Source organism: Phyllosticta citribraziliensis, assembly GCF_038025025.1.
Source record: "Phyllosticta citribraziliensis strain CPC 17464 chromosome Unknown J3D65scaffold_10, whole genome shotgun sequence".
Classification (NCBI taxonomy): Eukaryota; Fungi; Ascomycota; class Dothideomycetes; order Botryosphaeriales; family Phyllostictaceae; genus Phyllosticta; species Phyllosticta citribraziliensis.
The window spans coordinates 819,256-840,440 of NW_027117347.1; the positions used below are offsets into that span (position 1 = coordinate 819,256).

The following is a 21,185-nucleotide window of genomic DNA, read 5'->3' on the forward strand; positions in this document are numbered from 1 at the left end:
TTGTTGCGTCGAGTCCCTGCAGCAACGTGGGCGAGGGCGAGCTGGCGCCGGTTCACTGTCATCGCTTGCCCCACGTTTCACCTTGGTCGCTCGACTCGCAACAGCCAGGTCGGCTCTACCAAGACAAGACGCCTCCACCTCCAACTCTCTCCGGCACAAGGAAGCTCCGTGGGCAGATCAATTTATTGATTGCCGCCACAAGGCCACTGCTTGCTGCGCGGTCTGGTTTTCGCTTGCACCCGCAGCATTCAGTTTGCAATCGTCTCGTTTGCGCCGTCCGTACCACGCTCCCGGCCGACAGTCCAATTGGACAAGCCGGTCCGCACATGCCCCCTCGCCCGAGGACGGCATATTAACTCGACACCTGCCGTCACCATGGCCTTCTTATTCAGCCGCAACAGGCAGCGGAACAACATGGACCTCGTGCGGTCGACCAAAGAGACGCTGATGCGCGTGGCGGGCGAAGACAAGCCCCAGGCCAACAGGGCCGAGGAGGATCTGGCGAGGAACCTGGCTCAGATGAAGATGACGCTCTCAGGAACGCCAGGTACGATGGGCTCCACGGGCTCGTGTGACGAGCACTGACATGCGACAGACGCGGACGTGAGCCCCGAGCAGGTTTATCAGCTTGTCAATCTGATATGCTCCGAAGACGTCCTACTTCTGCTGGCCCAAAACATCCACAAGCTGCCCTTTGAGGCACGCAAGGATACCCAACTCATAATATCGAATGCCTTCCGATACAAGCTGCCCGGCAGCCCCCACGCCGAACCTCCTGCCATGAACCACGTCCTATCGAACCGACCCGAGGTCATAATAGAGCTTTGCTACGGATACGAGCGCAGAGAAAGCGCCATGGCATGCGGAGGAGTACTTCGCGAGGCATTGAAGCACGATGCGGTCGCGGCGTTGATCTTGTACGATGAGCCTGACCGGAGGGGGAAGGATATGCTGGCCCACATTGACCCCACCGTTCCCTCGACCGGCCAAGGCGTGTTCTGGAAGTTCTTTGAATGGATCGACAGGGGAGCGTTTGAGGCTTGCGCGGACGCGTTCAATACGTTTAGAGTGAGTGCCGGGCTGAGGGGCGGCGAAGCGAGAGAGCAACCGAGGGGCTGACGGGGAACAGGACATTCTGACCAAGCACAAAGCGCTCGTGGCGGACTACTTGCAGGTCAACTTTGAGCGCTTCTTCAAGACTTACAACACGGTGTTGGTGCAGTCGGAGAGCTATGTTACCAAGCGGCAATCGATCAAGCTGCTCGGGGAGCTCCTGTTGGACCGTGCGAACTACAACGTCATGACACAATACGTTGCGTCAGGAGACAACCTGAAGATAATCATGAAGCTGCTTCGCGACGACAGGCGCATGATCAACTACGAGGGCTTCCATGTGTTCAAGGTGCGTTTCGAGGGAAGAGTTGGGGGGGTGACGAGTGCTGATGGAACGACAACAGGTGTTTGTTGCAAATCCCAACAAGTCGCTGGCCGTGCAAAAGATCTTGATCAACAACAGGGACCGGCTGCTGAGATTCCTGCCGTCGTTTCTGGACGATCGGACAGACGATGACCAGTTCACGGACGAAAAAAGCTTCCTGGTGCGGCAGATTGAGCTGCTTCCGCCAGCGCCGACGGCACCCGGACAGCAGGGACAGCAGGCGGGGCAAGCGTAGGAGTGGGTGGAAGGGCAGCGTTTCAAGGCGAATAAATTGAGAGAGCAGGTGGTTTGGTTTTGCATGGAAGGGCGTTTCTGGGCAGGGAAAGAATGGGGCGGGCAGGGCAGGTCAGGTCGCGGCGGAGTCACGGAGCACCTGCAGCGATAATTCACGCGAGGGCAGAAAAGGCCTGTGGGCGCAGATGACATTGGTGGGTGGCGGGCGGGCACGAGGACGACAGTCGGACTGGACGATGGGGGGGTCTTGAAGTTTGCTTCAGCGGTGATGTCAGAGTCGGCAGGGAAAAGGCGGGCAGCCTTAGGAGGCTCCGTCGGTGTCGGCGGCGGCGTGGGCCGCGGAACCTGCCCGGGCTGGAGGGTGTTTTTGTGGATGGGCAGGACAGCGAAGCAAACGGGAGCGCAAAGGGCGAGGCGAGGCGACGCAGGCAGAGGGCGTCATGTACCGTATCGCATGATGATGGATGGTGTCGAGGTTGAGGACGCAGGTGAACCATGTCCGTCCCGTCAGTCGCAGAGAGAGCCGGCCTGGAGCCGCCGCCGGGCCCTGTCGCGAAATACGTCATCGCCCTTTTGGCTCAGCACAGGTCTGCACTGGCTCTGGCTCTGGCTCTGGCACTGGCTCTGGCTGGCTTCTGTTCCCGCCCTAGTCCAGGTAGGCCTTTCCGTTACTTGCGACCTTGCGTCCGTCGTTCTTCGCGCATTCAGAGTCCGCCTCACCCCAGACTGCTGCACCGCAGTGAACCAACATTCCACCACCTCCCTCCCACGTCTCTCAGGTCTGATGTGGCCTCCGCGCAGCATTGGCTCCTCCTCTTCCTCAGCTCCAGTCGTCCTGCGCCCTCAAGAACTCGGGCCCTGGCAGGAGACGGGCACGGCGATATGATCACAAATTCAACGCCGCCTTCTCCATCACCGTCTGCTGCCAGAGCCAAAGGCGGCTCCCACGCCCACGCCCACTCCCACCCGCACTCGCACTCGCACTCCCACTCCGCCGACCAAGAGCCCCAGATCCAACTCCCAACATCCACAGCCACGACCACTACTGCTACCACGACCACTCCTCCCGCTCAAGCTACCAGCAACCAGTACTTCGCTCCAGACCAGACTCCCCCTTCTCGTCCGTCGCTGCATCGATCCTCGCGCGTCTCCTCCCCGCCAAGCGATGAAACGCCTGCGCTGAAGCAATCTCTTGGCTCTGTGCCTTCGACCACCACCACCACGACCACCACCGCCTCTGCTACCACCACCACGCCCGCCGTTGCCGACCTCCCACCCACTTCCCACCCTTCCTCTCCCGCCGCCAATGCCGCTACTGTCTCTGCGACCGCCGCTCCTCCCCCACGAGAGGCGCCCGCATCCAACCCAGCCCTCGACGAGATCGACAGGTTGAGGCACGCCGTCAATGCGAAAATGGTCCTGAGTCAGCAGCGCGCTAAGTTGGGTGCCATGGGTGGTGCGCCTCCAAGTCCTCGCTCTCTGGGTTCGCGCAGGGTCTCACCCGTCACTGAAGAAGCTCACGTCGAGGCCACAATATCTCCCTCGCTCGATGCTGCCTTCAGCAGTCCCGTCCCTACCGGTTCGCTGACGACGTCGACCGAGTCGACCGAGTCGTCTAGGACTGTGCGCGGCAGCGTCCCCGCCACGCCCGCTCAAATGCCTATGCGGACCCCGTCCTATCCTTTTCCATATGTGCCTGGAAGCACTAGATCCTGGTCTTCTTCATTCCATCAGCCATTTACTACTTTGTCGCCTACCGTTGGCGCGCTTAATTCCAAGGACGAAACCCCGCGAGAAAGGCAAATGTCGGGCGTCAGTACTCCGGCCCCCGTCGCTGCGAATTTCATGCCCCCCGGCTCCTCAATGCCTGTTGTCGAGGACATGCAGTACCCTACGCCTAATTTATATGACCTCACGCTGGTGCTGAGCTCCGAGCCTGGGTTGGACGCCTGGTGGGCGGCTGTTACAAACATCATGACGGACTGGTATGGAGCGGAAAGGGTAACGCTTGCTGTGCCAGCTGACCCGACCGACATTGAAAATGTTCCTTGGGGGCAAAAAGCGACCTTTGGAATCAATGGACCGCCTCAGACACGAGCGTCGGCAAGAATGCACCACCAGTCAAAGACGAAGGATGCGAGACCCAAAGACGGCAAAGCCAAAGAGACAAAAGGCAAGGATTTCAAGAGCGAATGTGTGGATTCTACGCAAAACGAGGCGGATTGCGAGGTGAACAGAAAAAGAAACAGGCCAAAGCTGGAGTCGCGGCATTCGTTTGCTGGACATGAACGCGTCAAAAAAGAAGGCGAAAACGAGAAGAAATCAGCCGAACGTCCGAGTAGACCGCGCGGGTTGATGAGAACAGCAAGCCATGCATTGCATAATGTGGGCACGTCAGAAACGCCAATCCCCATACGCGAGCCCGCGATGCCGGCACAGTTTCCTCATTTCCAAAAACAGTACGTCCAGGAGTCTACCTTTAGCGATCCCGATTTTTCCAGCATTGGCGAAGATTTGCACATTGGACGTCACGCAGAGGTCTTTCCGGTGCTACGCGCGCTGGACAATGAAGCGCACGCGCTTATAGACAACGCTGGCGTCAATCGGGTCTTGGAAAGAGGCAAGCTGGTCACTCTTACGCGCGATTACTCGACGACAGAGCCTTCAGAGAGAGACAACAGTGGACGACTTGGCGCTTCGAAAGCGTCCGAAACGAAGACGACAACTTCAAAGAGAGATCCCTCTCATATGACTTCAGAAAGCCGAAGCAGGGCGAGTACTCTTGGCGGGGATGACGTCTACCGTCTCAAGCTGGCTACGCATTACGAAGAGTACGAGCAGTATCCGAGTTCTCCATGGGCTCAGTCTCCAGCTCCATCGCCCGCCATCCAAGCCAACCCTGGCGAAAACCCCTTCTTTGCTGGGGCCAATGTCGATGAAGAATCTTTCAATCCTACTGGAGCAGGCCCAGATTACTCTCAGTTTGGACCAGTGGAAGCTATTGGCGTAGACCGAGCCAGTACAGTTACTCACGTTCCTCTGATTCATCCTGTGCTCTCTCAGGTGATGCAGCCTTTTGACACTGAGACTCCAGCTGATACTCCGGCCGAATCCCGTCTACGCCAGGCAGCGTCTACTGCGTCGTCGGAGATACCAGGTTTCCAAAGAAAGGCGCCGATAGCCATCCTCTCGATGCTGTCATCTACTGTGCCTTATCCGCAGAACCTCACACAATCCTTGAAGCTTCTTTCTCCGCACCTTGCCACTACGTTTTCAAACGCGATGCATTTTTGCAACGCCCAGCGGCAAGTCTTGGACTCTCGCCATCGGCGGTTTGACACGAGCCATCCCCCATCAGGCTTCACTTCGGCCTCGGCAGACACCGAGAGCTTGGACGATCTCCTCCAGCTCGACATGGACCAGCTCAACGAGTCTGCAACGGGGAGCATGACAAGTCCTTCAGAATACTCTGTGCGCTCAAAGAATAGCCCTGGCGGTTCGCTTGCAGGTACACCTGGGTGGGACCCGTCATTATTTGGCTTTTCGTCGAGCAAACATTCCGTTGGAAACACCCCTGGTCATGTACTTGGCAGTGACGTCGTCGACAGTTACTTCGATGCCAAGAAGAAGACTGCCGGTAGTCGATCTGGCAATAGTGGTGATACACCGCCTCCCATGGACCTCAAACCCACCAGTCGCAAAGTGGTTTCGATTTTACCACACGAAGATGACGACACGACGCCAAAGCTTGATCCACAGCCCACTGGCAAGACACCACTCAAGGAAAAGCCGCAGGATTCCACCTTGCGGGACCGCGTGAACTCTCCCCGCAGAATGAGCTTGCGATTGAACCAGGCAGAACGCGATCACCAGCGACAGCACAGCTTCCTCCACTCGTACGGAGCCGACTTCAGTTCGTCTTTCCAATCTTTACCTGCGGCTACGACGCCTCTTCGCACTCCTGCCATCCCTCATGGCCACGTCAGGAGCGGATCAATGTCTGAACGTCCCGACATGCCACCTCCTTCTGAGCGGCTACTACGGACAATAATAGACTCGCTTCCCGTCCAGGTCTTTACAGCTGCACCATCAACTGGGGCTTTGACGTGGGCCAACACCAAGTTTTTAGTCTACCGGGGCCAGGATTCTCGTCAGGTTCTGCAAGAGCCGTGGGATGCGATCCACCCGGAGGATCGCACCGAATACACAAACATGTGGACCAGGTCTCTAAGAACCGGCCAGCAGTTCCAGCAAAAAGCTCGCGTCAAGCGATTCGACGGTCACTACCGCTGGTTCTACGTACGCGCTGCGCCGTTGAAAGACAAGCGCCAAAATATCGTGCACTGGATCGGCACCAACATGGATGTTCATGAACAGCATCTTGCCGAGATCAACGCCGCTCGACAGCAAGAGACGGCAGCGTCCGAGGCAAAGTACCGGGCACTGGCGAATTCCAGCCCGCAAATAGTCTTTGCCGTCACCAAAAAGAAGGGCCTTACATTCTGCAACAGTCAATGGCTCACTTACTCAGGCCAATCAGAACACGAAGCGCAGGGTTTAGGCTTCATGGACTATGTGCACCAGGAGGATATTGTCAAATGCCGTTTGCCCGACTTTGAAGACGATTGCGCGACACCCAAGAATGTCCCTCTCTCCATGCCTGCTGACCTCAAACGCTCGAATTCTCTTTCCAATGACTCGAACGCTTCGAGTGATTCGAGCGCAACCAAGACGGTGATGAGTCCAGGCGCAACGTCTCCAACAATCCACATGCCGCAGACAAGACTTTCCAAACTTGCCGATACAGGCATCCTCAAGGTGACGAGAGATCCGGACGGGAGACCATCTTACTCGACAGAAGTTCGGCTGAAATCGAAGGACGGCTCATTCCATTGGCATCTCGTGCGAATCTTGCTGGCAGAGCCCGTTCTACAGGGTGAAGACGAGGAAGAGACGTGGTATGGAACTTGCACAGACATCAATGACCACAAGCTCCTGGAGCAGACTTTGAAGGAGACGATGGATGCCAAGTCGAGATTCTTGAGCAACATGTCACACGAGATCAGGACGCCTCTCAATGGCATCACTGGCATGGTCAACTTCTTGATCGACAGCAACCTCACATCCGAACAGATGGAACATGTCAACATCATCCGCAGCAGTACCGAAGGCCTACGAGATTTGATCAACGACATTCTCGACCTGTCTAAGGTCGAAGCCGGCATGATCACTTTGTCTATGGACTGGCTGCACATCCGGTCGCTAATTGAGGAAGTCAACGATCTGACTTCAGCCATGGCAATTAACAAGGGTCTGGAACTCAACTACATTGTTGAGGAAGAAGTCCCGTCCATGGTCAAGGGAGACAGGTTCCGGATCCGGCAGGTCCTGCTCAATGTGATTGGAAACGCCATCAAGTTCACGCAAAAGGGCGAAGTGTTTGTGCGTTGCAGAATGGCTGACAACCAAGACTCGATCGAGCCAGGAAAAGAATCACTTGTCCAATTCGACGTCATTGATACAGGCTCTGGATTCACTGAGAAAGAAGCCGAATACCTCTTCAAGCGCTTCAGCCAGATCGATGGAAGCAGCACAAGACAGCATGGGGGCACAGGACTTGGTCTCGCAATTTCAATGCAGCTGGTAGAGCTTCACGGCGGCAAGATGAAAGCTACCAGTGTTCCAGGGAAAGGATCGACTTTTACTTTTACCATCAAGTTTACGCTGCCTTCCAGCAAGGAGCAGCCCCCGGCTGAAGCTATGAGCTCCGCAACTCCATTCCCGACACCAGCTGCACCTCCTTCTACGCCAGTCCGCCCTGCCAAGCCCGCCTCCCCGATTAAAGCTCCGAGCAACTCATCCATCAAGGCAGCTGACTCGGCATCTTCGTCTGCAAGTTCTGATCCTTCAATCAGGACTGGTCGCACCAGTCTCCCCTCAACACGGTCATCGGCTTCGTCCTTTGTGTCGGACACTAGACCTGTGACTATGAATCTTTCTTTGCCGCATGACTCTTCGAAAAGAGCGGAATCAAGCGAGTCCAATGAGTCGACTTCCACAGTTCGACAGGCCACAGAAGTCCCGACCAAGGCAGCGACCCCACCAGTTGCAGCTCAGCCTCCGATGTACTCAATCTTGGTTGTCTGCCCTCTGGTCTTCAGCAGGGATGCGACGGTCAAGCACGTCGAGATGACGCTCCCAAAAACGGTGCCTGCTCAAATCACTGCCCGAGAGTCTATCGAAGAGTGTCGCAGGATGATATCGAGCGATGATCCAGTAATCTTCACACACATCGTCCTTGTGCTGCACGAATCCAAAGAAGTGCTCGACTTCACCGAGCAAGTCTTCAATTCGCAGTTGCACTCGAACACAAGTGTCATTGTCATCTGCGACCTTGTCCAGAAACGTGAGATCATGACAGAGGAACGTGCACGCACGTACGACAAACTGGTTGGCGAGCGCCGCCTGCGGTTCATTTTCAAGCCGCTCAAGCCGTCGAAGTTTGCAGTCATTTTCGACCCCCAACGAGAGAGGGAGCTGAGCACCGATCGCAACGAAAACAGTGCGCAGCAGGTGGCAGTCAACCAGAAGATGGTATTTGACGACATGAAGCGACGATTGGGCAACAAAGGCCACCGCGTGCTGTTGGTCGAAGACAACAAGATTAATCAAACGGTACGCTGGATTCCTTTGCGAATTGTGTGATTGATTCTGACTTGAGCAGGTACTCCTCAAACTACTAAGCAAAGTGGCGATCAACGTCGAGACTGTCTTGGACGGCGTGGAATGCACAGACGCGGTCTTCTCCAAAGACCATGGGTATTACTCCATCATACTCGTAAGTTGAGCCGTGTTTGTGACAAATCACGCGGAAGCTGACTTTGAGTAACAGTGCGATCTTCACATGCCGAACAAGGACGGATACCAAACATGCAGAGAAATACGCCAGTGGGAGAAGCGGAAGAAGTACCCGCACTTGCCGATAATAGCACTGTCGGCCAACGTGCTTGGAGACGTGTACTCGCAGTGCGTGGATGCCGGCTTCAACTCGTACGTGACGAAGCCGGTCGATTTCAAGGAGCTCAGTTCGGTGATGACGAGGTTTTTGGATCCGCTGGATCCGTCCAAACCACACGAGTTCATGCGACCGCGGAAAGAGTAACGAGCAGCATCATGCAAGGGACCAATCCATCTATCTCACTGTTTGCAAGCATTTCACCGAGAAGGAGGAGGACTAAGCCGGCGCATATTGCATCTGGGGAAAGGACAATGACCAGGCGAATGGCGCAGGGGCTGCTTACAAAATACCAATGACAGGGCATACTTTTATATACCTTTCGAGTTCGTTTCGGGCCTTCGGCGGTTCTGGTACTGGGAGGTGCCTCTTGGGGGCCATTCGCGATGCGATGGCTGCGCGTTTCATTCTTTCATTTGCCATCTTTTTGTTCGTGGTCTTTCAGTCTGGCCTTGAAGCGTCCACGCTTGCGCGAGCTGCGGCGGTGGTGGATACGACGGCATGCATTAGCAGAGGGCGGTTGGAATTCTTTGGACGCAGCATTCAAAACTGTAGTTGACGACGCGAGGTTTCAGGGAGTGGACAGAGGCGAGCGGGCGAGGGGTCGGCGTTTGTAGCTGGCACGTAGCACGAGCAGTGTAACAATACGAAGAGAAGAATTGGCACAATGGTGGTTTGGAGGTCTGGGCGGGGCGGTGCATCACGCTTGGAGTCGCTGGGGGGTCTTGTTTAGCCACCCTTGACTCGGCCACCCGCGCGATAGTGACCCTTTTCGGCCCTGGCGCTGCGCTAGCCTTTGGATCGCCCAGTGCCACTGCCCCCAGAGGCGTTTCATCACCTCCATCTTGTTGCTTACCTACTTACCGCACCCTCAACCTGCTTCCCCACCGATCCACTCACCATCGAACTCTCTGCCCCCGCCGCCTCTTGGCTTCACTATCGCTCTTCCTCTCCGCAGGCCTCGGTCGCCGCCACCGACTCGTTTTCCTCCCGTCGTGTGCCCATCTCTACCATTACGCCCTCGACCCGTTGACTCGTGCCGCCCATGCGGCTCCAACGAGCCCTGTGCCCGGCGCGGGCGTCGCCGCTGTCCCTCCTCTCTTTCGCTCTCCTCGCCTTGTCGTCACACGCCGAAGCCGAAGAATTAAAAGTAGAAGCCACCAAAAATGTCACCTGCACCCGCAAAACCCACGAGGGTGACGTCGTCAACATCAACTACCGCGGCGTGCTCAAGAGCGACAATACAGTCTTTGACGACAGCTACAAGAGGGGCTCCCCCATAGGTTTCGAGCTCGGCGCAGGACAGGTCATCCAGGGCTTCGATGTGGGGTCGATGGACATGTGCATCGGGGAGGCGAGGAGGTTGACCATCCCGCCGGAGCTTGCTTATGGCGAAAGCGGCGCCGGTCCCATACCACCCAAATCGACGTTACGTAGGTCGAATCTCGTGCTACCACAGACGCGTGCGCTGACATGTCTCGAACACAGTCTTTGACATACAACTCATGGGCATCGAGGGTGTGACGCCAGATAAAGCACCGACGCCGGAACCGCCCCCGCCGCTACCACCGCTACATTCTGAGGAAGGGCAACACGGACACTCGGAATCAGAAGGACAGCAGCACGGAATACAAGGCGGACCGAAGAATGACAAGCCGGAGCATAGGGGAGAGTGTCGTTTGCTAGGCCCCTTTGCGCTCGTGATTCAGGGCGCCCTGGGAGCCCTGGCCTTACTTTCGCTGGTTTGGAAGAGATGGCGCGAGAGCCCAAGACGACCCGTCAAGGTCTGGTCCTTTGACGTATCAAAACAGGTTGTGGGCTCTATCCTACTTCACTTGGCGAACCTCTTCATGTCGATGCTGTCTTCGGGCGATTTTCAAATTGCCGCGGAAGAGAGAGTCAAGGCCGTGAGGCCAAACTTCATCAAGGGCAAGGATATGCCCAACCCTTGCTCTTTTTACCTCCTCAATCTCGCAATAGACGTAAGTACTGTCCCCGCTGGCTCGCAACGAGGCGAAACTAACAGGTCCCAGACCACGCTTGGAATCCCCATCCTCGTCTTCTTCCTCCGCCTCTACCACGCCCTGTTCCTCCGCACAGCAATGGCCAACCCCCCTGAGTCCATCAAATCTGGCAACTATGGCCAGCCTCCTCGTGCCACATGGTGGCTGAAACAGTCTCTGATATATTTTCTCGGTCTCTTCAGCATGAAGCTCTGCGTCTTCTTCATTTTCCAAGTTTTCCCGTGGTTAGGCTGGGTCGGCGACTGGGCATTGCGCTGGACCGAGGGCAACGAGGCCGTCCAAATCGCCTTTGTCATGTTCATTTTCCCGGTGGTCATGAACGCGATACAATACTACATTATCGACAGCTTCATCAAAGATACCTCCGGTGGAGACGCCCATTACGAGGCAGTGGGTCCTTCGGATGAAGACGACGAACGACGGCGGCTGCAGCGCGACAGCTTCGACGACGACAGCGAGGACGAGACGTATGAGCACGCACGAGGAAGCCGCGACCGGCGTAAGCAGCTGTCGCGAGCCAGTACGCACGAGGTTCTTAAGGAGGCCAATCCGCTACCCGTCCCCGAGTACCAGACGCTTCCCGGAGATGGTGGCAGCTCTAGCAGTCCGCGGAGCTTGGAAAGCACGGCAACGAAAGAGTTAGAGCCGGAGAACAGATAGAGCAACCCGGCCCTAACGAATTTCATTTCTTCAGCCAAAGTTGAGGCGCATACTCGTATACTCATGGAGCAGCGCGTTTCCCAGACGAACACATACATACCCAGGACTGTCTGATCCGGGCTCAGGCACACAGACGACGTCCTTTTTTTCCCTTGGTATTCTTCTCTCTTATTTCTTCCGGAGCGGCACGGCATACGGCTTGGGGGGGAACAGGGGCGTGTCGCGGGGCGTTTTTGTGCCATCTTTTTCAGCAATTTCTCCTTGGCTTCTTCTAGGTTTGGGGCGGTGTTGTCTCTTGTTTATTCCCCTCCTCCTCCACTTCAAGTCTTCTTGCCGCTCGGAAAATAACACGTCACAAGCCGCGTTTCGACGCTGCCTTTTCTCCTCTGCCTCTCTTCTTCTCGCTCTGCATGACTCGGTGCCAACCAACCATCCATCCATCCATCCAACCCTTTCGCTTTTCATATTCCCCCGCAACTTTCCTCTTTTCGTCGTTTCCTTGGCTGGAATGCGTGGATGGGCTGCCCGCCGTGGTGTGCAGATGGCGCGCGTCAATTGGTTGAGACGGCAGGGGAGACTGAGAAGGACTGGCTGGTACATATGGTGTGGGTAGAACGAACAGCAACTCTTGCGCTCTCGTGCGCTAACGTCACTGCCTGTACTGCTGCTGGTGTCGTTGATGAAAGCCGTATGTCAGCTGGGAAGAGGCGACGTTGATATTGCGGGCATTGACGTGGAGCACCTAGACGGTGACACATATCATCAATCACGTTTGCAAAGACAGGAAATTCGTCGTCGAAAACTTGGAGCCACGGCTCTGAAGCCCGCTACTCTGTCTTCCTAACTCGTCCGCTCGCCCACCCGAAGCTGCCGAGCTTTCATCATCTTGGCACCGCCCGCTTGCTTGCCACCTGGCTCTCTCGCTCTCTTACTGTCTTGACGGCGGGTGAGCGGGTGCGGCGGAGCAGAGTGACGTGCACATTATCATTTGCTTGTCTGGGCTCTTGGCGCCGGGGCGGAGGAGTGCGGATGGAGAAAGCAATGAACGGACGGGATGGGATGAGCAGGGTAGACGGGAGTTGTGAAGAGGCGGTGGGTTTGGTGTGTGGTGGATGGCGGGCGGAGGCAAGACGGAGGTTCGCGTGGTTTCAGGGGGCGGGCAAGTTGGCGAGGGGTCGGTTGCCGTTGCTGCGCTTCGCGTTTGACGGTAGCGCGTCGTTGGGGTCTCTCGCTTGCTCTCGCGATTTCGCGCGAGATGGTCAAGACAGATGCGCGTCCGAGATATTTGGGAGGGTAGATGGGCAGCATTTCGCTGATCATCAGAGGAAGAGGGAGAATGGAGATACTGCGTGTGATTGAACCGCTGTTTGGAATTGCCGCGTTGCAATCGCGATCAATTTTTAAGGACGGAAAGAAAAGGGTGCTAAGTCCGCTTGCAATACCGGGGAGTATTATAATGGTAGCGGCGAATGTGTTGTTCACGTAAATTAAGCGCTCTCCCTGATCGCCGCCTTCGCGCTCGCAATCGCCTCCTTGGCCTTGGTGATCTCGTCGGTTGGCGCGGCCTCCTTGTTTGCCTCCTGAGACGCATGTGAGATTCGTGGCCAACACCTGGACTAGGCAGAATAATTGCTGCTGCACTTACCAGTTCGTCTTCAAGCTTGGCGACGGCGTCCTTGATCTTTTCGCCCAGTGCAGGCAGCACGTTCTTGGTCTCTTCCAGGGCTTGGCGCTAGATTCGTTAGGGCTGGAGTCAGCGCTGATTGTGGTTATGGTGTTGTATTTTCTGCAGACGGACCTCTTGCTTCAACTGGTATTCGGCATTCTCATCGGCGGTGTCGGTTTCGAGCTTCTGAATGCGCGCCTGCTGTTGCTCGAGCTCCTTGTGGTAGCTGGCCTCCTCTTTGACGAGACGGATGACTGAAGAAGAGAGAACGGCAAGTTTCGAGGGTGGCGCCATGATGGTGTCTTTTCTTTTTTGTGTTGAATGTTGACAAGTCGGGAGAGGCTCACGCTCAAGGATGGCTTGAAGCAACTTGGTGCACGGCGGGACAGCAGAAGCCTACGATTGGCTGAGCGCAGGCAAGAACGCGCTAACCATATTGGGCTCAAATTGAACGCGACGCGAACGCGTCCCATCGGCCAAACGTTGGCGCTGACCTGCATGCCCCAAGCGCCCCGAAACTTCAACACTCAGCGTCGCCCGCGTCCTCCACCACCGCGTCGCTCCTCACTCTTCCTCCTCCCCACAACCCTCCCCCACCCGCAACATGTCCTCCCCGGCGCCAAGGCGCTCCACTCGCAGCTCAGCGTCTGCCACTCCCCGGCGGAGCACGCGCAATTCTCAGGTCCCTCAGAGCAGCCCGTTGGCTGCCGGTGCTGACGAGCAGCTGCGCTTCGAGGCCTCTCAAGGCTCACAGACGCAGAGCACTCCCAGAGCCCGCGTGCAGCAGCAAAACAACGTTCCGAGCTCGTCGCCTCTGTTCTACAATACCTCTCCAGCCAATGGTTCGGCTCCCATCAACGGTGCTAATGGCGTTGACGCCAGCTCTCCGACAAGACACCAACCGGCTAGCACCGATGGTGACAGGACACCGAGAGCATCGGCAATGAACATTGGGGGTGAGTGAATGGCTATCAATCGATGGTCTTGATGCTGACTCTCTAGAATCTTCTCCCATCCGCTACGCTTCCAGCTCCAGTCCCACTCGCGCCCGGCAAACCCAGCGCGAGCCTCGCAGCAGCAGCAGCGCCCTCTTTGTTCGATCCGGTGGTCTTGAGTCGGCAGCTCGCAACCGTCGCAGCGACATCCACTCGGACGTTTTTGGCAGCTCGAGTGCGGCGCGTAGCCGCCGGCTTTTCGTCGACGAACATGGCAACACATCTGGCGCCGCCATGCAATCCGACATTGCAACATTTTCGAACCTCGATCCTCACACTTCTGAGGCAGAAGCCTTGGGCGGCGAGTCTACCAGAGTCATCTGGGGTACCAACATCTCGATCCTGGATAGTTTGCACAATGCTAAGGACTTCTTGCGCAACTACCAGAAGAAGTACCGCTTGATTCAGGACGGAGAGCTCCTCGAGGGGACCAACTTGCCTTCGGACCACCCTGGGAGCATCAAGCCTTACGCACGGATGTTGAACACGATGCTTGACATTGGCGTCATTGCGCTGAACCTGGACTTGCGGGACCTCAAGTCCTACCCTACTACCCGCAAAATGTGGCACCAGTTCTTGAACTACCCACAAGAAATGATTCCCATTTTTGATATGGCCATCAAGGACTGCATTCTGGAGCTGGCGCGGCAACGCCAGGCCGATATGAGGCAACAGGCACAGCAAGCGCAGAGGCCCCAACGCGGACGGGATGGGAGCTCTCTTCCTCCAGCACCGAGCTCGGAGATGGACGCCCCTACTCCGATGACTGTCGATGGGACTGGTCAGGATGATGTGCCTGATCTCGAGAGCGATGTTCACAGCAGGATTTACCGGGTCCGGCCGTTCAACATGGACGAGACTATTAATCTGCGAGACCTCAATCCAAGTGGTAAGTAGGCGAAATCCTCACCTTGTAGCACTTCTAACGCGTCTCAGATATGGAGAAGCTTGTCAGTGTCAAGGGTCTTGTCATCCGGACGACGCCCATCATCCCGGATATGAAGGATGCGTTCTTCAAGTGCTCGGCTTGCAATCATACCGTCAAGGTCGACATTGACCGCGGCAAGATTGCCGAGCCCACCAAGTGCCCTAGGGCTGTTTGCGACCAGCCGAACTCCATGCAAATCGTCCACAACCGCTGTGGCTTTGCGGATAAGCAGGTTATCAAGCTCCAGGAGACACCAGACAATGTCCCTGATGGCCAGACGCCTCACTCTGTTTCACTCGTTGCGTACGATGACCTGGTGGATGTCTGCAAAGCTGGTGACAGGATCGAGGTCACTGGTGTCTTCAAATGCAACCAAGTCCGCGTCAACCCGAGACAAAGGACCGTAAAGAACATTTTCAAGACCTACGTCGATATTGTACACATTCAAAAGGTTGACAAGAAGAGAATGGGCATCGACACTTCGACCGTGGAAGAGGAACTGGCCGAGCAGACCGCTGGCGACATCGAAGAAACCCGCAAGGTGACGGAAGAAGAACTGGAGAGAATCCAAGAGATTTCCAGGCGACCCGATGTCTACGAACTTCTCTCGCGCTCTTTGGCACCGAGCATCTACGAGATGGATGACGTCAAGAAAGGAATCTTGCTGCAGCTCTTTGGCGGCACCAACAAGTCCTTTGAGAAGGGAGGAAGCCCGAAGTACAGAGGAGACATCAACATACTTCTCTGCGGTGATCCCTCGACGTCAAAGTCTCAGATTCTTCAATATGTCCACAAGATTGCTCCTCGCGGTGTGTACACGAGTGGCAAGGGCTCTTCGGCGGTCGGTCTGACGGCGTACATTACTCGCGACCCCGAGACGCGCCAGGTTGTCCTCGAGTCCGGTGCTCTCGTCCTCTCGGACGGTGGTGTTTGCTGTATCGACGAATTCGACAAGATGAACGATTCGACGCGCTCCGTCCTCCACGAAGTCATGGAGCAGCAAACAGTCTCTGTCGCCAAGGCAGGCATCATCACCACCCTCAACGCTCGCACATCTATTCTTGCCTCTGCCAACCCAATCGGCTCCAAGTACAATCCAAACCTTCCGGTGCCTCAGAACATTGACCTCCCGCCCACCCTCCTGTCTCGTTTCGATCTCGTCTACCTCGTCCTGGATCGTATTGACGAGCAAACCGACCGCCGCCTTGCTCGCCATCTTGTCGGCATGTATCTCGAGGACAACCCAGATAATGCTTCTGCCAACGAGGTTCTCCCTGTCGAATTCTTGACGGCTTACATTTCATATGCCCGCGCAAATGTGCAGCCGCGCCTCACTCAAGCCGCTGCCGACGAACTCACCAACGCATACGTTGAGATGCGCAAGCTCGGTGAGGACGTCCGCGCTGCTGAGCGCCGTATCACGGCGACGACGCGTCAACTCGAAAGCATGATCCGACTTGCCGAGGCACACGCAAAGATGCGCCTGTCGCCTACAGTCGAAGCGTCGGACGTGAACGAGGCCGTCCGGCTGATCAAGAGCGCACTCAAGCAGGCGGCGACGGACGCGCGGACGGGCTTGATCGACATGGCGCTCCTGACGGAGGGCACGTCGGCGAGCGAGCGCAAGCGCAAGGAGGACCTCAAGGCCGCCGTGCTGAGCACAGTCGACGACATGACGCGCTCCGGCGCTGCGGTGCGCATCGGCGACTTGGTGAGGCGGATCGGCGAAGGCTCCAGCGTCAACGTCGAGACGCAGGAGGTCGCTGACGCGTTGAGAACGCTCGAGGCCGAGGGCAAGGTGCAGGTCAGCGGCCAGGGCGCGCAGAGAAGCGTGCGCAGAGTGACGGCCGAGGCTTGAGTTTTCTCTTGATTCCTTTCTCGAGACGAGTTGTATAAGGCAATTGGGTTGGGTGTAGTAGGTTGGCTAAGGCAGGGCCTGGGAAATGTTTGGACAAGGACGAAGCGTCGTACAAAATGTGGTCGGGTCTTTGCGGTGGGCGTTGAGGCGCAACGACGACTACTTCTCTTTCTGTTCATGATGACTCTTGCAGTTTGAAAAGATATCAGTTTTGCAAGCTATGGCTTTCTTTGACGCCTTGCCTTCTCTCAGCCTCTCCTGTCAGTCAGCCGTCTTGCTGTGCACTTCGGCTCACCCGTTGGTACACATACGACCGTTATCTACCGCCTGCACTATGCACCTTCATACTTACATACATACTCTTTGTATACAGCTCTCCATCGCAACGCATAAAGGATACCATCACTACCTCCAAAACTACTTTCTAACATATTCCTACATTTGCTGAATTTTTATTGCCCAGGTCAACTGGCATGTAGATGCCCTTGCAAGTCACCGAGTTCCGCATGATATGCGTGCGATTGTACGACCACCACCGACACAGCTGTCCGCCTGTTGCGCTGACATAGCCGTAAGAATCTCCCCCTTCTTGTTAGCATTTTCGAATTTCCCCCCTTCGCAGGATTGAATCGCTTTTCCCTTGACGTATTCTCCACCTAATTAATTCTCTGTCACCTCACTCCCTCTCGCTTTCTTTTCCGCTGACAAGCAGACCCAACCATGTCCAGCCACTCCCCAGCCAGCGGCATGAGGCGCGTGTAGGTTACATCACGCTCCACGCAACTAAGCGTCCACCTGCCCACACATGCATGCATGCACGGAGGCATATGCAAATCGCGGGAACGCCGACGGCAAGTGCGGTGAGGCGGGTAGATGCACGCACGCGCGCTTGAAGCAAGCTTGACGCATGCAAGATGAGGTGTAAGTACAGTCACCAACAAGAGAGTGTGCTGAGAGAATGGCTGTCATCGGCAGCGCCGGCGCCACTGCCGCATCACATGCGCGTGAAGTGACGCAACACGCGCAGAGTTGGTCGTAGCAGCATGCGTGGACAATTTGTCGGATGGCTCGACTCTGTATCTGGACAAGGTTTTTAGGCGGCCGACAAAGAAGGTAGATGATGCCTTGGGTTGTGAGGGAACCAGGTGAATGAGTAATTCAGAGGTGGCTGTGGGTGGACCAACCGCAAAAGATCCCGGGGATGGGAGGAAAAAGAGTAGACAAACGGGTGGACGACTAGGATTGCACGGGACGGTGACACTCAATTAATCGGGGCACAGCAGTTTCAGTAATCCACTTAATTAATGCTAAGTCTAAGGTCTATTAGGCTAGGATAACTAACTAAAGTACTACTCCTAATATTCTACTATATATATAACTTCTACCCTATAGCTTACCTCCCTTTTTCTTAAAGTTAATACTAGTAGATTAGCTTTACTAGGCCTAGATCTTAAAGTAAATCTCCTATTTATTAGAGTATACTTAAAGTATCTTTTCTACTATATAAGTTACCTTATACTAGTAAATAAAATAAAAGTAATATTAAGTAAGTTACCTTCTCTATTACTATTTTAGTAAATATATACTACTATCCTTTTAATATTAGACTATCTTTAGGTCTATTAAATAAAAGAGTAATACTTAAAATACTATCTATAAATAAGTAGCTAGTAAAGAAAATACTTTTATTATTATCTTACTATTATTATAATAGTAGTTATAAATAAAAGGAAACTAATTATACTAAATATAAGATAATAGAAGAGATATCTTTAATCTATATTCTCTATATTATTAGTATTATTAATTACCTAAGAATCCTTAGTCTATTTAATAGCTATAGCTAATTTACTATAACCCTTAGTTATCTTTATATACTTTCTAGTAGTTACCTACTTAGTACCCTTCTTAATAGTAATAGAGTTAACCTTATTATTATTAGACTTATCTACTATTATATTAGCTTTTATATTTTTAACTAGCTACTTAGGAGTCTTCTTCTTAGGACTATTAAATTTAGCTAGCTTTAATAGCTTAGAGTTAATAAGGTTTACTATAGTAGATTTATATTAATTTTCTTTATTAGCTACCTTTATAAGGTTATTATAGATAGCTATATATTTACTATACTTCTAGAAAAGCTCTAGAGTTAAAGTAATATTCTTAGGGATATCTATAATTAGAGTAACTAAAGATATTAATAAGTAAATAACCTTAATATTAAGATCTTTAACTAGTATTAATCTACTCTTCTTAAGTTAGTAGTTAGTAGTATTAAGTATATTTTTAAGGTCTATTACTTATTATTCTCTTAAGTTAAATATAGTCTTTAGTAGACCTATATATTTCTTATAAGGATTAAGATATAACTTAATCTTAGTTTATATACTCTTAATATACTTTTTATATTTAATATCTTAGTAAGCCTTTATTTTTACTAATTTAATTAGCTACTTAATATTTATACTAAGATACTTAAGACCTAAAGTATCTATAATAATAGGTTAGTCTAATATATAGAAGATTACCTCTAGAAATATTATATCTTTTATTACTACCTCTTCTTTAATTAATAGTAGTATAGCTCTAAATTTACTATTTATTAAATAATATACTTAGGTAATAACTAAGATCTTATACTAGTATAAATTACTATTAGTCTTATAATATAGTAGATCTAATTAGTATAGAATATAATAACCTCCTTTAAAGAGATATTTATATATATAGTCTATTAACTCTAAGTTATCCTAAATTAAATAGTATAGAACTAAGTTAACTTTTAAACTTTCTTTCTTAGTAGTATTATTTAGGAAGTTCTTAATAAGCTATACTATACTAATAAATATCTTCTTATTATAGGTTAATATCTTAGCCTTTTATTATAATAGGCGTACACGCGCCTATATAAGTACTAGGGCCAGCATGGATAAACCTAGTATTATATAGTTATAAGAAGTACAAGCCTCACCTTAGATAGCAGCCTGCTATAGCTCAGGCTAAAACCTATAGGCTGGCACCAGCTACTATAGCCTAGCACTAGCTACTACAGCCCTAGGCAGATACTACATAACAGCCTATTAATACCTTACCTTTATAACTCACCTAATAATAACTAAGGACCCTTATATAAAGGATAAGAGATAGAATAGTATAAAGAAAGGACTAGGAAATATATAGGTAGTAAGTATCTTTTATATTTTATTCTTTTAACTTATTAGATTTAATAGAGATATATATATATTCTCTAGTAGTTTACCTTTAGCCCTTACCTATATAATAAGAAATCTATAAGTTATAATAGATATAAAAGATTATTCTAAGTTTTAGCTCTATCCTACTTCTTTACCTATAAAGGTATTATAATATTTGACCTAAGTAATATTATATGCAGCTATAGTCTTATATAAGACTACTTATTACTTTTCCCTAGTAAACCTAAGTTATCTTTATTAGGCGCATTAGTATCATCTAAGGACTAAGGAGTATTAAGTATATATTAACTATAGAAGTCTTTAGTTAAGGCTATAGGGCAGTATATAAATATCTAGGAGGCATCCTATCTATAACCTGCTTAAGGGATATTCTAAGTAGAAGACTATAAAGACAGTATGGCTAAGAATAAAGCTAATATATCTAGTACTACTAAAGGTATTAGTACTAGTTAATTAACCTAATAAGATTCGTATAAAGGAACTAAAGATTTATATAATACTAGATACTTATTAAATAATAATAAGAGAGGACCTACCCCTATTCTCCTATATAATTTCTACTTAGTCCTAGTAGTAGAGGTAAAAGAATGTACCTAAGACCTAGGGTCAACTTGTACTATTTAAGCTCTAGTTATAGAGGCGTTTATAAAGGTACCGCGCTTAGATATTAATTAATTTAAATCTAAGATTATATCCTTAAATAAGTCTTAAGTATAGTAGTAACTAAACTATATATAAAGGCAGAACTAGGCTCTTAAGTAAATACTCTTAAACTATACTAATAGACTAAGGGAAGCCTTAAGGGAAGGATATATTAGGCCCTCTTTATTAGCTTAGTACCTAAGACCTATTACCCTCTCTTAAGATCCTTCTACTAGTAGAGTAATAAGGACTCTTAGACCTCCTCTAACCTATATAAGGGAAACTACTACTAAAACCTCTACTTTATCTTTAAGTAGTAAGAAATACTAAAGTAGTAAGGTTCCTAATCCTCCTCTTCTTACTAATAGAGAAGACCCCTTATATAAATACTAGACCCTCCTTATATAAAATAAAATTAAATAAAACCACGATTACTTTACTAAGGATATAGTAGAGGAGACTAAATAGAATATTACAGGTTATATTATTTCCTATATTAGTAGAGAAGTC

The 21,185-nt window shown here is 51.8% G+C and overlaps 6 protein-coding genes across 6 annotated transcripts; 5 read left to right on the forward strand and 1 right to left on the reverse strand.

Annotated features, from left to right (window-relative positions):
- Positions 1-83: 83 nt before the first annotated feature.
- On the forward strand, positions 84-1,920 carry J3D65DRAFT_67205 (Mo25-like protein). Its single transcript, XM_066803444.1, has 4 exons — positions 84-547; positions 596-1,068; positions 1,130-1,402; positions 1,458-1,920. Exons 1-4 carry the CDS (start codon positions 376-378, stop codon positions 1,671-1,673), a joined length of 1,134 nt encoding a protein of 377 aa, XP_066652428.1. The 5' UTR covers positions 84-375; the 3' UTR covers positions 1,674-1,920.
- A 634-nt stretch (positions 1,921-2,554) lies between these two features.
- Positions 2,555-8,834, forward strand: J3D65DRAFT_558432 (putative histidine kinase HHK2p; the record flags this gene model as incomplete). Its single annotated transcript, XM_066797362.1, has 3 exons — positions 2,555-8,347; positions 8,397-8,510; positions 8,565-8,834. The coding sequence occupies 3 exons, from the start codon at positions 2,555-2,557 to the stop codon at positions 8,832-8,834; spliced, it is 6,177 nt and encodes a 2,058-aa protein (XP_066652429.1).
- Positions 8,835-8,954: 120 nt separating this feature from the next.
- J3D65DRAFT_67166 (uncharacterized protein) lies at positions 8,955-9,356 on the forward strand. The gene has a single exon (XM_066803410.1). The coding sequence runs from the start codon at positions 9,074-9,076 to the stop codon at positions 9,302-9,304; it is 231 nt and encodes a 76-aa protein (XP_066652430.1). The 5' UTR covers positions 8,955-9,073; the 3' UTR covers positions 9,305-9,356.
- Positions 9,357-9,732: 376 nt separating this feature from the next.
- On the forward strand, positions 9,733-11,371 carry J3D65DRAFT_557651 (FK506-binding protein 2 precursor; the record flags this gene model as incomplete). The annotated part of the gene is made up of 3 exons (XM_066797323.1): positions 9,733-10,120; positions 10,176-10,669; positions 10,721-11,371. The coding sequence occupies 3 exons, from the start codon at positions 9,733-9,735 to the stop codon at positions 11,369-11,371; spliced, it is 1,533 nt and encodes a 510-aa protein (XP_066652431.1).
- Positions 11,372-12,858: 1,487 nt separating this feature from the next.
- On the reverse strand, positions 12,859-13,331 carry J3D65DRAFT_558411 (tubulin-specific chaperone-like protein Rbl2; the record flags this gene model as incomplete). Its single annotated transcript, XM_066797361.1, has 3 exons — positions 12,859-12,948; positions 13,017-13,103; positions 13,170-13,331. The coding sequence occupies 3 exons, from the start codon at positions 13,329-13,331 to the stop codon at positions 12,859-12,861; spliced, it is 339 nt and encodes a 112-aa protein (XP_066652432.1).
- Positions 13,332-13,548: 217 nt separating this feature from the next.
- On the forward strand, positions 13,549-17,030 carry J3D65DRAFT_67265 (MCM2/3/5 family-domain-containing protein). The gene is made up of 3 exons (XM_066803507.1): positions 13,549-13,993; positions 14,040-14,921; positions 14,969-17,030. Exons 1-3 carry the CDS (start codon positions 13,642-13,644, stop codon positions 16,816-16,818), a joined length of 3,084 nt encoding a protein of 1,027 aa, XP_066652433.1. The 5' UTR covers positions 13,549-13,641; the 3' UTR covers positions 16,819-17,030.
- Positions 17,031-21,185: the final 4,155 nt, after the last annotated feature.

Bases quoted from the DNA above. Each gene is read 5' to 3' on its own strand.
- J3D65DRAFT_67265 (XM_066803507.1), top strand. From the start codon at position 13,642: ATGTCCTCCCCGGCGCCAAGGCGCTCCACTCGCAGCTCAGCGTCTGCC. The intron at 13,994-14,039 runs GTGAGTGAATGG...CTGACTCTCTAG, and splicing joins ATCGGCAATGAACATTGGGG to AATCTTCTCCCATCCGCTAC. The intron at 14,922-14,968 runs GTAAGTAGGCGA...AACGCGTCTCAG, and splicing joins GCGAGACCTCAATCCAAGTG to ATATGGAGAAGCTTGTCAGT.
- J3D65DRAFT_67166 (XM_066803410.1), top strand. From the start codon at position 9,074: ATGCGATGGCTGCGCGTTTCATTCTTTCATTTGCCATCTTTTTGTTCG.
- J3D65DRAFT_67205 (XM_066803444.1), top strand. From the start codon at position 376: ATGGCCTTCTTATTCAGCCGCAACAGGCAGCGGAACAACATGGACCTC. The intron at 548-595 runs GTACGATGGGCT...GACATGCGACAG, and splicing joins GACGCTCTCAGGAACGCCAG to ACGCGGACGTGAGCCCCGAG. The intron at 1,069-1,129 runs GTGAGTGCCGGG...GACGGGGAACAG, and splicing joins ACGCGTTCAATACGTTTAGA to GACATTCTGACCAAGCACAA.